The following is a 16,416-nucleotide window of genomic DNA, read 5'->3' on the forward strand; positions in this document are numbered from 1 at the left end:
ATAAAAATGCGTAAATAATTGTATAGAAAGTAATTGTATATTATGAATGCCAAAAGGTTGAATTAAAAAGAAAATATTGGTTAGTTCATTTCATGGCGTAGCAAATACGCAGCAACATAATGAAATAATAAAGTCAGTGCATGGGGTCGTACTGGCGTTTGAGTCACATAAAGAGAGAAGAAAAGAAGGGTCTTTCTTTGACACTGATAAGTCAAGGTTGACGAAGAGCCAACGCGCAAATACAGCCAACTACACCTGTGTCAAAACGAGTGAGTGAGTGAGTATGGTTTTACGCCGCTTTTTAGCAATATTCCAGCAATATCACGGCGGGGGACACCAGAAATGGGCTTCACACATTGTACCCATGTCGGGAATCGAACCAGTGTCTTCGGCGTGACGAGCGAACGCTTTAACCACTAGGCTACCCGACAGCCCCTGTGTCAAAACGAGACAGCGGTTGTATGTGCAGTTTGAGATGTGGGTACAACGCTTGATGCACATGGTGTACGAGTAATTGTTGGGGTTTCCGCTGCATGTGTTTGGCTGAAATTGTTCCTGGGAAATGCTATACGGTTGGAACAATAGAGTCAGGTTATAAGAATTACTTTTGTCGATATAGTGGTGAGGGACGAGAACTATATTTGAGGTCTGAAAACTAACAGAAATCGACAACGAGTGAACCGAGTTTTCTAAATACCATTCTGTCCCATCGATTATACGAACTACTCCTTTTGTAGTTTTCAATTTCAAGGTTGATATGCTACTACCGTTTGAATGTATTAAAAGGTGTTAAATGTGTTACCTAGTCCAAAGTATTTTCACACCCAATACAGAGGAACCTCGCTTATCCGGACGCTTGCATTTTCTAAAATATTGTTCGGAATAAATGAATTTCCGGATATCTGAATCACTCGTCAGTTTTCTCCCCTACTCATAGAACTTAAAAACTATTACATAATGCATATGATTATTCTAGTATTATGCGAATACATAACATACTTATCCAATAGAAATGTGAAATGGTCGATAAAACAGCAACAAAGCCCTTTCAATAATCATAGAACATCTTTGCTGAAAGGTGAGTACTCCGATTCATACCATATGATCAACACGGCACCCGTCACAAACACATGCAATGGCAAGCCAACTGTTCACTATGATACAAGTCAAAATAGGGATGTGCATCAGACATCATATTTGTCACAGATGTGTCAAATTTGGAAATGTCCTCCACATGTCTACCACAAAACCTTTTGAAAGCTTCTTAGTGGTTGAACGTTTTAACCCTCATCAAACAACATTTGAGCCGTGTGACGGTCTTTGAAATCTTCCCAGAAAGAGCATGCTTGATAGTACTTCAAAACTTGTCAAAATGGGTATTGCCATGTTATGTTAAAACATTGAAGTCAAACGTACCAGTATATCAAATTAAATTTAATCCTGGACTTGTTTTTTAACAAATAATTATGTTGCCGAAAATGCTGGAAAAATGTTACGTTGAAACTAGTGTGTCCCACACAGATAACTCAATTTCAGACTGATGGTTACATATGTAGGCTTATGTACTCAATACAAGGGTTTGATTCCCAATAACGAACCATACATGAAGTCATTATTTCTGGTGTCTCCCCGCCGTGATATTACTGGATATGCCCAAGCAGCGCTTATTTTGACTCATGGTCATCAAAAATTAAAAAGGCCAGTTCCGATAATGTGCCTTCCATTGGTCAGAATATACAATTACATGAAGTTCTGGAAACAGGGTGTGTCTCACAAGAATTTGGAAATATTACTTCTTATTTTTACCATCACTTTATTAACATATAGTGTTTTGTAAACATAATAGAAATAACCATTGTGTTGTACGATTGAGGTCGGAAATGTTTCACCAAACACATTCTGGTTTTGTGGCAGATTCAGTCGGCGGGAGATACCCAGGATCTATGATGTATTTAATATAGCTTTCAGGAGTGCACCATCCACATGTCCTCTTGCAGCTTCCTGAAACAACCCTGTTTGACTCTGTTCTTGTAATGACAACCTGTCCGCTCTCAGCCAACCACTTCTGGTTTGGGTCTACTATTACTCCAGTTCCTGTTGTATTGATCTTAAACCTACGGGCACTGACGCCAGAACAACTACCCGAACAGTCGTACACCCAGCCCATTCTTATATCATCACAGCTTGGTTGGTTGATAAATGTTGTATCCTTTAGCTGTGGACTGAAACTCATCATGTGCCATATCTGTACTTTGGCTCTGTTGAATATTGTAGTTTTACATGCTTTAAATTCCATATGGCCTTTGTTCTGCTCACAGTTTGTGTTGGAGTAATCAACGGACGTCTCTCCTGGTAAGGTGATGTATTCCTCTGGGGAGGATGCCATTTGATGACAGTAGATTTTTACGGCCGTGGAGCCAAAGGCTGTAGGATACATCCAATATTCCCCATCTCCATATGATGAGCGACACGTTCTGACGTGGTCACATTTTCGTATGGGATGACAGCTAGGGCTGCTCCACTGACCAGTGTCTAAACACTCGACCTTGTGCCCAATACCACCAAACTTGTAAAGTATTTGATTGCATTTATAGTTGACGAGTGTTCCATTCAGCCACGGTCCTTCCCCGACATCAATAAAAGTTCCATTTGTTATGCTTGGAGGGTCCATACATGCTTTAATACAGTCCATGGCTGACCATGTATAAGTTGATTGACATTTAACTTGACCACTGGCAATGTACCCATGAATGCAGCTGTAATCAACGACAGTTCCTACTGCAAACGTGGCAGATGAATCATTGATATTGGCATTTACAACCGGCGGTGGATCAGTGCAACCCTGTTCACAGCGAACTGAGGACCAGGTACCGTTTGTTGTACAAACCAGACTACCACTTCCAAGATGACCTTCCGGGCAAGTATAGTTGACAAGTATTCCTGAAGGGAAAGGAGGGCTGGCCTGGCTCGAAATGGTGATGTTTGGAATCATTGGTAAGGAACAAGCAGGTCCTTGAACACAGGAATAATTAGACCACAAACCATTAGACTGACAAACAGCTGATCCCATCTTTTCATATCCAGATGAACACGTGAAGTCGATGACGGAGTCAACATCATTTAATATAGTGGTCGTTGTGATTGCACCATTGGTCAAACTTGGCGGATCACTGCACTCAACTCGACATAAAGTAGTTTCATCAGTACGAACCTGACACACAGAGTTGATTGGGCATGAATGGTTCTGACAGGCTCCGGTTACCCTTCCTGGCCATTGGTCAATATCAATGACAACACTGTTCTGGACATTTACAATGCTGCTGGACACAGAAACGGAAGTAGACAACTCATTCAGTTCACATTCCGACTTGTTCAAGTTAAAGTTGAAGGACTTACAACGCCGTCGTGAAAGACACTCCTTTGCACACCCCATGAACCCTACATACCTGAAAACCCGAAAAGTTGAAGACAAAAGCTTGGTGTCATGTTGCAGTCCAGAAATCCTCGAGATGTCTGTACATTTGTGTCCTTCACCAGCAACAACAAGTGATGCAACAAGGAAAACAAGTCCAGTAGCAGACATACCGTGCAATTCGCTTAGTCCACAATCCACAGCCACAACTGTATTCCCAACAAAGAAACAGACTTGCAGTTCAAATACAACTGCCTGCTCCGGCACTACCGCTGTACTTGTAACGCTGCTGCAGTCTCCACAACGATTAACCTTCAGGGTAGTGCCAATCACATGCTGACGCATTAACGTTGCTATAGTTTCTGTATCTGTTTAGAGGATCAACGTATAGCCATTCGAAGGACTTATTCATTAGAGACTATCTTTTTTAGGAATCGATTCTCGTCATCAAGCAAATCAATACAAGAAACAATACTATTGTATTCTGTTAGGGAGCAGTTTGATATTCATCGTAATTCCTTAATCAATTACAACGACGAAAGCATCATCACTTTTTTATTGTATTATGTCAGTTAAAATGTTCGAATCCCACCCGGCGTTATCTGTGACATACGTACAATCACATGCAGAAACGATGCAACATATGATATTAAACGATTTACACGGTACATTTTATGAGAAAATATCGATCAGAAGTAGAATCTTTTATGACCGCAAACACAATAGATCTAGGGAAATGAAAAACACAGTTTGATGTTTTAAGTATGGAGATATGAAGACATTTACCCCAAAGAAAGTAAAATGCACTCTGCCAAACCCGTGACCAATGACCGAAATCAAACGGGCAAAATATGTCTCTTTTAAAGTGATAATATGTTAATTATCTGCCATATCATTCTTGTGCCTATGGCCTATATTAATATAACAATGGGACATCAACAGACAATTAAGTACCCTCAGGACTGTAAAACAAGAGGGATGACTTTCCAATAGGCGACTTTCTCTTTAAGTCGAGCAATATTACAGCTCCAGCATATGGTATCTACATTTCACAACACAACACAACGATCGCAAAAACACAACTGTAATGTGGTGTTATATCAACTTTTGTCTCGACTCTAAAACCTGAAGACATGTCCATTCCTTATTTGTTCTGGATTCAACAGCTCCGTAAAATCCGTACAAAGAGAGATATATTGCTGTGTCCAGCAAATGTGCCACCAAACCCCTGTCTTAAAGATGAACAATATATATTAATACTCCTTAATACAACCAAGAAAGGACTTTTTTATATTCACAGAAAGTGTTTGAGTGGAATCACTACCATGTGGATTCTAAAACAACTTAAAGGGTTTGCATGATTTTTACAATCTCGGAAAAGAACCAGGCTCAGTGTTTTCAAAACATTTGATTTATCAACTTTGTACACCACTATCCCAAATGAAAAACTTAGGAAAAACTTCATTCCTTGATCCATGGGGCTTTTTTTACTAAACGTAGTGACCACAGATATAGTGTCTCCGTCACGCTATGAAGTGATGTATTGTAATCGCTCTGTATATGGTCATGAAGAAACACGAAAAAAATAGTCAGAATCAATATTTAGAAGCATGGATATCAGGACAGCCAAGCAATCTGATGTTACTTCCTTCCTTTCCTTGTGTCATAGATATTGGAGACCACGGAGTACCACGAACACTTCTCATCTCCAGGTTGCCGTTCAAGCTGATGGAAATAGAGTCTTTATAGATGTGAATACTTCAACTATTTGTTTAACGTCTCTCGAATATTTTGATAACCCTTTCGTCACACGCAGAAACAAAACTGTCATTGCTTTCATCCTACACATAGTCTTATATCTCCCACCCCCCTCCCACACAGTCACATGTTTCCCATTCCAACACTACACACTCACGAGTCTCGGTAGGGTGTATACCATCACAACTACATGCTATGTACAAGTCTAGGTAGGGCGTATACCATCACAACTACATGTTGTATTCAAGTCTAGTTAGGGTGTATACCATCACAACTACATGTTGTATACAAGTCTAGGTAGGGTGTACGCCATCACAACTTCACGTTGTATACAGGTCTAGGTAGGGTGTATATCATCACAACTACATATTGTATACAATTCTAGGTAGGGCGTATACCATCACAACTACATGTTGTATACAAGTCTAGGTAGGGTGTATACCATCACAACTACATGTTGTATACAAGTCTAGGTAGGGTGTATACCATCACAACTACATGTTGTATACAAGTCTTGGTAGGGTGTATACCATCACAACTACATGTTGTATACAAGTCTAGATAGGGTGTATACCATCACGGCTACAAGTTGTATACAAGTCTAGGTAGGGCGTATACCATCACGACTTCATGTTGTATACAAGTCTAGGTAGGGTGTATACCATCACAACTACATGTTGTATACAAGTCTAGATAGGGTGTATATCATCACAACTACATGTTGTATACAAGTCTAGATAGGGTGTATACCATCACAACTACATGTTGTATACAAGTCTAGGTAGGGTGTTTACCATCTCAACTACATGTTGTATACAAGTCTTGGTAGGGTGTATACCATCACATCTACATGTTGTATACACGTCTAGATAGTGTGTATACCATCACAACTACATGTTGTATACAAGTCTAGGTAGGGTGTATACCATCACATCTACATGTTGTATACAAGTCTAGGTAGGGTGTATACCATCACAACTACATGTTGTTGTATACAAGTCTAGGTAGAGTGTATACCATCAGTGCTACATGTTTTTGTATACAAGTCTAGGTAGGGTGTATACCATCACAACTACATGTTGTATACAAGTCTAGGTAGGGTGTATACCATCACAACTACATGTTGTATACAAGTCTTGGTAGGGTGTATACCATCACAACTACATGTTGTATACAAGTCTTGGTAGGGTGTATACCATCACAACTACATGTTGTTGTATACAAGTCTAGGTAGAGTGTATACCATCAGTGCTACATGTTTTTGTATACAAGTCTAGGTAGGGTGTATACCATCACATCTACATGTTGTATACAAGTCTAGGTAGGGTGTATACCATCACAACTACATGTTGTTGTATACAAGTCTAGGTAGAGTGTATACCATCAGTGCTATATGTTTTTGTATACAAGTCTAGGTAGGGTGTATACCATCAGGGCTACATGTTGTATACAAGTCTTGGTAGGGTGTATACCATCACAACTACATGTTGTATACAAGTCTTGGTAGGGTGTATACCATCACAACTACATGTTGTATACAAGTCTTGGTAGGGTGTATACCATCACAACTACATGTTGTATACAAGTCTAGGTAGAGTGTATACCATCAGTGCTACATGTTTTTGTATACAAGTCTAGGTAGGGTGTATACCATCACGGCTACAAGTTGTATACAAGCCTAGGTAGGGTGTATACCATCACGACTACATGTTTTATACAAGTCTAGGTAGGGTGTATACCATCACAACTACATGTTGTATACAAGTCTAGGTAGGGTGTATACCATCACAACTACATGTTGTTGTATACAAGTCTTGGTAGGGTGTATACCATCACAACTACATGTTGTATACAAGTCTCGGTAGGGTGTATACCATCACAACTACATGTTGTATACAAGTCTAGGTAGGGTGTATACCATCTCAACTACATGTTGTATACAAGTCTTGGTAGGGTGTATACCATCACATCTACATGTTGTATACACGTCTAGATAGTGTGTATACCATCACAACTACATGTTGTATACAAGTCTAGGTAGGGTGTATACCATCACATCTACATGTTGTATACAAGTCTAGGTAGGGTGTATACCATCACAACTACATGTTGTTGTATACAAGTCTAGGTAGAGTGTATACCATCAGTGCTACATGTTTTTGTATACAAGTCTAGGTAGGGTGTATACCATCACAACTACATGTTGTATACAAGTCTAGGTAGGGTGTATACCATCACAACTACATGTTGTATACAAGTCTTGGTAGGGTGTATACCATCACAACTACATGTTGTATACAAGTCTAGGTAGAGTGTATACCATCAGTGCTACATGTTTTTGTATACAAGTCTAGGTAGGGTGTATACCATCACATCTACATGTTGTATACAAGTCTAGGTAGGGTGTATACCATCACAACTACATGTTGTTGTATACAAGTCTAGGTAGAGTGTATACCATCAGTGCTATATGTTTTTGTATACAAGTCTAGGTAGGGTGTATACCATCAGGGCTACATGTTGTATACAAGTCTTGGTAGGGTGTATACCATCACAACTACATGTTGTATACAAGTCTTGGTAGGGTGTATACCATCACAACTACATGTTGTATACAAGTCTTGGTAGGGTGTATACCATCACAACTACATGTTGTATACAAGTCTAGGTAGAGTGTATACCATCAGTGCTACATGTTTTTGTATACAAGTCTAGGTAGGGTGTATACCATCACGGCTACAAGTTGTATACAAGTCTAGGTAGGGTGTATACCATCACGACTACATGTTTTATACAAGTCTAGGTAGGGTGTATACCATCACAACTACATGTTGTATACAAGTCTAGGTAGGGTGTATACCATCACAACTACATGTTGTTGTATACAAGTCTTGGTAGGGTGTATACCATCACAACTACATGTTGTATACAAGTCTCGGTAGGGTGTATACCATCACAACTACATGTTGTATACAAGTCTAGGTAGGGTGTATACCATCACAACTACATGTTGATTACAAGTCTTGGTAGGGTGTATACCATCAGTGCTACATGTTGTATACAAGTCTCGGTAGGGTGTATACCATCACAACTACATGTTGTATACAAGTCTTGGTAGGGTGTATACCATCACAACTACATGTTGTATACAAGTCTAGGTAGAGTGTATACCATCACAACTACATGTTGTATACAAGTCTAGGTAGGGTGTATACCATCACAACTACATGTTGTTGTATACAAGTCTTGGTAGGGTGTATACCATCACAACTACATGTTGTATACAAGTCTCGATAGGGTGTATACCATCACAACTACATGTTGTATACAAGTCTCGGTAGGATGTATACCATCACAACTACATGTTGTATACAAGTCTAGGTAGGGTGTATACCATCACAACTACATGTTGTATACAAGTCTAGGTAGAGTGTATACCATCAGTGCTACATGTTTTTGTATACAAGTCTAGGTAGGGTGTATACCATCACGGCTACAAGTTGTATACAAGTCTAGGTAGGGCGTATACCATCACGACTACATGTTGTATACAAGTCTAGGTAGGGTGTATACCATCACAACTACATGTTATATATACAAGTCTAGGTAGGGTGTATACCATCAGGGCTACATGTTATTTACAAGTCTAGGTAGGGTGTATACCATCAGGGCTGCATGTTATATACAAGTCTAGGTAGGGTGTATACCATCACAACTACATGGTGGATACACGTCTAGGTTGGGTGTATACCATCACAATTACATGTTGTATACAAGTCTTGGTAGGGTGTATACCATCACAACTACATGTTGTATACAAGTCTTGGTAGGGTGTATACCATCACAACTACATGTTGTATACAAGTCTAGGTAGAGTGTATACCATCAGTGCTACATGTTTTTGTATACAAGTCTAGGTAGGGTGTATACCATCACATCTACATGTTGTATACAAGTCTAGGTAGGGTGTATACCATCACATCTACATGTTGTATACAAGTCTAGGTAGGGTGTATACCATCACAACTACATGTTGTTGTATACAAGTCTAGGTAGAGTGTATACCATCAGTGCTATATGTTTTTGTATACAAGTCTAGGTAGGGTGTATACCATCAGGGCTACATGTTGTATACAAGTCTTGGTAGGGTGTATACCATCACAACTACATGTTGTATACAAGTCTTGGTAGGGTGTATACCATCACAACTACATGTTGTATACAAGTCTTGGTAGGGTGTATACCATCACAACTACATGTTGTATACAAGTCTAGGTAGAGTGTATACCATCAGTGCTACATGTTTTTGTATACAAGTCTAGGTAGGGTGTATACCATCACGGCTACAAGTTGTATACAAGTCTAGGTAGGGTGTATACCATCACGACTACATGTTTTATACAAGTCTAGGTAGGGTGTATACCATCACAACTACATGTTGTATACAAGTCTAGGTAGGGTGTATACCATCACAACTACATGTTGTTGTATACAAGTCTTGGTAGGGTGAATACCATCACAACTACATGTTGTATACAAGTCTCGGTAGGGTGTATACCATCACAACTACATGTTGTATACAAGTCTAGGTAGGGTGTATACCATCTCAACTACATGTTGTATACAAGTCTTGGTAGGGTGTATACCATCACATCTACATGTTGTATACACGTCTAGATAGTGTGTATACCATCACAACTACATGTTGTATACAAGTCTAGGTAGGGTGTATACCATCACATCTACATGTTGTATACAAGTCTAGGTAGGGTGTATACCATCACAACTACATGTTGTTGTATACAAGTCTAGGTAGAGTGTATACCATCAGTGCTACATGTTTTTGTATACAAGTCTAGGTAGGGTGTATACCATCACAACTACATGTTGTATACAAGTCTTGGTAGGGTGTATACCATCACAACTACATGTTGTATACAAGTCTTGGTAGGGTGTATACCATCACAACTACATGTTGTATACAAGTCTTGGTAGGGTGTATACCATCACAACTACATGTTGTATACAAGTCTAGGTAGAGTGTATACCATCAGTGCTACATGTTTTTGTATACAAGTCTAGGTAGGGTGTATACCATCACATCTACATGTTGTATACAAGTCTAGGTAGGGTGTATACCATCACATCTACATGTTGTTGTATACAAGTCTAGGTAGAGTGTATACCATCAGTGCTATATGTTTTTGTATACAAGTCTAGGTAGGGTGTATACCATCAGGGCTACATGTTGTATACAAGTCTTGGTAGGGTGTATACCATCACAACTACATGTTGTATACAAGTCTTGGTAGGGTGTATACCATCACAACTACATGTTGTATACAAGTCTTGGTAGGGTGTATACCATCACAACTACATGTTGTATACAAGTCTAGGTAGAGTGTATACCATCAGTGCTACATGTTTTTGTATACAAGTCTAGGTAGGGTGTATACCATCACGGCTACAAGTTGTATACAAGTCTAGGTAGAGTGTATACCATCACAACTACATGTTGTATACAAGTCTAGGTAGGGTGTATACCATCACGACTACATGTTGTATACAAGTCTAGGTAGGGTGTATACCATCACAACTACATGTTGTATACAAGTCTAGGTAGGGTGTATACCATCACAACTACATGTTGTTGTATACAAGTCTTGGTAGGGTGTATACCATCACAACTACATGTTGTATACAAGTCTCGGTAGGGTGTATACCATCACAACTACATGTTGTATACAAGTCTAGGTAGGGTGTATACCATCACAACTACATGTTGATTACAAGTCTTGGTAGGGTGTATACCATCACAACTACATGTATACAAGTCTCGGTAGGGTGTATACCATCACAACTACATGTTGTATACAAGTCTTGGTAGGGTGTATACCATCACAGCTACATGTTGTATACAAGTCTAGGTAGGGTGTATACCATCACAACTACATGTTGTATACAAGTCTAGGTAGGGTGTATACCATCACAACTACATGTTGTATACAAGTCTTGGTAGGGTGTATACCATCACAACTACATGTTGTATACAAGTCTAGGTAGGGTGTATACCATCACAACTACATGTTGTATACAAGTCTAGGTAGGGTGTTTACCATCACATCTACATGTTGTATACATGTCTAGGTAGGGTGTATACCATCACAACTACATGTTGTTGTAAACAAGTCTCGGTAGAGTGTATACCCTCAGTGCTACATGTTTTTGTGTACAAGTCTAGGTAGGGTATATACCATCACAACTACATGTTGTATACAAGTCTTGGTAGGGTGTATACCATCACAACTACTTGTTGTATACAAGTCTCGGTAGGATGTATACCATCACAACTACATGTTGTATACAAGTCTTGGTAGGGTGTATACCATCACAACTACATGTTGTATACAAGTCTAGGTAGAGTGTATACCATCAGTGCTACATGTTTTTGTATACAAGTCTAGGTAGGGTGTATACCATCACGGCTACAAGTTGTATACAAGTCTAGGTAGGGCGTATACCATCACGACTACATGTTGTATACAAGTCTAGGTAGGGTGTATACCATCACAACTACATGTTATATATACAAGTCTAGGTAGGGTGTATACCATCAGGGCTACATGTTATTTACAAGTCTAGGTAGGGTGTATACCATCAGGGCTGCATGTTATATACAAGTCTAGGTAGGGTGTATACCATCACAACTACATGGTGGATACACGTCTAGGTTGGGTGTATACCATCACAATTACATGTTATATACAACTCTTGGTAGGGTGTATACCATCACGTCTACATATTGTTGTATACAAGTCTAGGTAGGGTGTATACCATCAAAACTACATGTTGTATACAAGTCTCGGTAGGGTGTATACCATCACAACTACATGTTGTATACAAGTCTAGATTGGGTGTTTATCAGGGCTACACGTGGTCTCCGTTCGGCGTATCCAATCCGGGTAATACGTTGTTTATACGTATCTAGGTCGTCATGGTAACATGTAGTTGTCTTGTCGACTCGGGTTGTTCAGTGCATGTCCTTTAGCTTTGATACAAATGATATAAAACAAATTCGAGTACATTTTATCGATCATAATACACTTACTGTCTGTGTTGACGGCCCTTTATAAACAAACATAGCCATGGTCAAGAACAAAAGTACTTTTGCTTGTTTTATGATCGTATCTTTTAACGAAGAAAACTACCAAATCACTCGTATGCAAATACTTTATTTTGCTATTATCATTTTATTAGTTCATATTATTATGATTTTTCAATGTCACCGTAGCAGAAGAACATATTTGTAAGTCTTCTGGGCCTTCGCGAGCTCAATGAGCGGGGTCGAATCCGGCTTGCGCCAGACATTTGTCGTCATGTTTGTTCATCACCAAGTGGGATGTAACTAACAATGTAGTTTAAGTTGTCTTAAACTCAATTCAATTCAATTCGGTATATTTCGTAAGTGTAGGCCATCGGCCCATAGTTACATTTGTATTAAAATGGACGTGATGGACACAGATCTTATTGTTCTGACAATGTACGACAAAAAGACATCGCTTGATAGATGTAGATAGCTAGACGTTAATTAATTTACAATCAGTTGTAGACATAATGACATAAAAAAAATTGTTTGGTAAGATATTTACAATATTTTAGTGGTAAGTGATCCACCCGTAACTTGTTATCACCGGAGAAAACTAACAAAAAATGATGCTCGTCCTCCACATACCCAGCATTACAAACACAACATAGTCTTCTGGTACGTGGGATAATAGCGTATCTCCCTTTTTCAACACACAGCTGATGCTAAAAACATCTAAACCGAGCAAGCGCCACTCTCAATTTATTGACGGTCACACAGCTAAGATACAGCTCTGTACCAAACGATACCTTGAATAGAGAATAAGAGAAAGATTTACTACCCTTTTCCAGAAGACTCAGAATCACCGTGTGGACAAGGAATACTTTTCCAGAAGACTATGCCAATCCTATAAGGGCAATCATTACACACTAACGGTGAGATGTAAAGTTATGACAAGCATGGCCTTAGTTAATATTGAAGAATCACCGTGTGGACAAGGAATCCTTTTCTAGAAGACAATGCATATCCTGTTCATAACTATATTTCAGACGCGACATAAATTCTGACAAAAATGAATGAGCATGAGAAGATATGCACAAATTGAGGAAAATATACTCGAAATAGGACTATTCGTTATAGTAATGCACTGGGGTTAAATTTAAGACACGACGTTAGTTTTCAGTCTGAGGGTGTTCAATATCAAGAGCATGGCGTGTTTCACGAGAAGTCCATGATCGAGAGGTACATCTCAAGATTCCATTGTTTTGAAGCTTTTGATTTGACAATGTTGAAAGGGATAGCCCATGTATTCACTCTCAGTTGATTGTTACTGAATACCCAGTAAGGCCGCGGGTACGGACTTGTTGGCTTAATTGGTGTCAATGGGTCAGTATATAACATGGATACTTCCAAGGATGCATCACAATTGTCGTTTTTCGCATCGTTCACCCCAGGCGCCTCCGTCCCGACAGGCGACTCCAGTGGATGTAAGTAAATACATTAACTTCATAAAGTTTATCCTCTTCAACCAACGTCTCGACACCCGTTCTACTTTACATGCTAACTGCGTATGTCATTAATGCAATCGTTCATGTCTGAAGCTAATACTGTTTTACGCTTGTGAGTGAGTTGGTAGGGTGTTACGCGGATTCAATGAATATCATGCGGGGAGGATCTAACCTAAGTTGTTTTGCGTGTCAGGCGAACACTTTACCCATTACGCTACCCCAGCGTTCCAAAGTCTGTGATTCAGTTTTCTTGTACCATCAATGGTATGGTGTATGACATCGGGGCTACTGGGCAATATTTTGTTACACTGTCACCATGTGTTATCCTATACATTGACCTCGTTTAACTCGTTTGCAATATATACATAACCATGTCCTACCCAATTATTGTTTAACTTGCTTGTGAAATGTACCAACATATAAACCAAAACGTTGCGTTGAAAGTGAAATGGAAGTTTGATGTACTGTCATAGCACGGGTTTTCACAGTTCTGGCCATGAACACAACTATGATACCTGTATCAAAAACATCACCATCGAATTACCGTTCCTTGATTGTTTCAATGTTAGCCACCATCACGCATGGTTGTCCACTTTCTGTCCCCCGGCACAATGTGTAAGTCATTATTTTGCAATATTTGACATTTGTTTGTTTGACAGGATTCTGAATCGGCGGAATTGTTGAAACTCCGAGAGGAAAACCGGCAATTAAAGGAGGAAATCATGGCACTGAGAGAAGAAGAAAACAGGCGTCTGAAAGGAAATGTAAGTCAAACAGTGAATGAGTTTATAGGTTTAACGCCGCCTTCAATCTTCAGTTCATTACTGCCTAGGCGTTGAGTAGTTTTCTGGTGCTATAGATATTGATGTGTGTGGTTTGTCAACACCTTCCGGTAAACCTCTTGAATATCCCCATTTATAATAAACGATAAACATCAACTACCAACGTTATTTCCCTTATACGACGGAGATATTGTGCAATGTACCCATCTACAATTAAGTATTCTTTTCATGTTAACAACTCACTTAAAATCAATTTCGGTCTCCAAACAAAACGCCTTTCCTCCAGACACGACATGCAAACAGTATGAAAACATCTACAGAAAAGGCACAGAACACGGTAACCAGCACATACAAAAGACCTTTAAAGTATCTTTCATCATAACACTGAAAGGATGCACCTTTTGATGTGATATTTGCTAGGCTCAAGCAAGTAAATTATGCCACAGATGGCAAAAGTTCTTATCAGACAAACAAAACATTTTTTTCATTCTAAAAGTTTCAGCGAGAGTGTGTAAAGTAAAACCAGAATATTAGATACAATTTATCTTTAGTCAGTGGAAAAGAGATTTGAAAACCTCGTGGGCACCGATTGTCCTCCCCTCCTGGCTGATCTGTTTCTTTATTCATACGTGTCAGAATACTGCCCTGATGAGCAAAAATAAATAATTGAAAGAAGTTCAACTTAAGCATAGGTATATCTACATCTTTCAACAATGGTGAAATAGTCAATTTCCTTCGAATGGATTACCCACCTGGGCTAGAAATAAACGATGCCAGTGAAATCTCCTCATCTGTTTTATATTTATTGATCTGTTCTTACAGATGCAGAGTGACAATACAATATTCAAAAGGCTGTATGACAAGAGGGATTATTCAAACTTTCCAATAGGCAACTTTCCCTTCCTGTCGAGCAACATCGAGTATTTTTTTGCATTGTACAAAGAAGGATTTGTCTGTCATCTTGCATATCTAGACTCCGAATGTGAAGAGATCACCCGTTTAATAAACATACAACTGTATTACACATTGTGTAATACCAAAACGCGTGCTTATGTACTCTGGGAACACGTTTCGCGAACAAATATTGAAAGCTCTTAACATCCCTTGGCTTATTCAACGACATTGCGTGTGGAGATGATAGATCACTGAGAGGAGCTTATGCACACTCGATGAACTTTGAGGTGCAAGGTTAAAGCAGCAAGGTTATGTAAAAACTGAGTGGGGAAATGTTGATAAAACAATGAATCAATAGGAAAATATACCACGTTGGTGTGAACTTGCAAATATATATTGTAGATCTACTAGAGTGCTTCAATCACTTATAAACCAAATGCAACTCTTACTTTTATCATGCAACTCCAGTGAACTTACCGACTATCAATATTATAATTTTCAGATTAAAATAAAAAATGCAGAAAAGAGGGTGTGGGTGATCCTGGCACAGTCAGGCTGGTAAGGCTCGTCATCAGCTCAGGGCCCTTGCCCCCTCTACACGCAGCCCAGACAGCGAATGGGACTTGTTCCAGGAAGCGCTGCCTTGTCAAACCTACTCAGACATTTTCGGAGAATTTGAACTCCCCAACACTGCAGCCTTCTGCATTACCCAGATTGTCAGAATGGCTGTATCCCTGGCGGCAAACCCGGGTACACTCCCAATGTCAGTCAACAGATTGGGAGGTACAAAACATATGGCACCGAGAACAATGGGGAGTCGGACAACTTGGTACTTGGGAGGCAAGCGTGACATTTCGAAAGCAAGGTCCGCATATTTGCCATTTTTTTCCTGAATCTTGTCAATCACATTAGTGTGAAAAGGGACAGACAATGCAATGATATAAATGATTTCATTGGATTTATAGATAGATCTCAGGC

General features: G+C 39.4%; 1 protein-coding gene across 1 annotated transcript; it reads right to left on the reverse strand.

Annotated features, from left to right (window-relative positions):
- Positions 1 to 1,636: 1,636 nt before the first annotated feature.
- On the reverse strand, positions 1,637 to 3,741 carry LOC124112684 (complement receptor type 1-like). Its single transcript, XM_046472813.2, has one exon. The coding sequence runs from the start codon at positions 3,581 to 3,583 to the stop codon at positions 1,886 to 1,888; it is 1,698 nt and encodes a 565-aa protein (XP_046328769.2). The 5' UTR covers positions 3,584 to 3,741; the 3' UTR covers positions 1,637 to 1,885.
- Between the last annotated feature and the right edge of the window lie 12,675 nt (positions 3,742 to 16,416).

Source organism: Haliotis rufescens, unplaced genomic scaffold (genome assembly GCF_023055435.1).
Source record: "Haliotis rufescens isolate VD_foot unplaced genomic scaffold, xgHalRufe1.0.p SCAF_105, whole genome shotgun sequence".
NCBI lineage: Eukaryota > Metazoa > Mollusca > Gastropoda > Lepetellida > Haliotidae > Haliotis > Haliotis rufescens.

Excerpts from the sequence above, each read along its gene's own strand:
- LOC124112684 (XM_046472813.2), bottom strand. The coding sequence starts at position 3,583 with ATGTCTGCTACTGGACTTGTTTTCCTTGTTGCATCACTTGTTGTTGCT.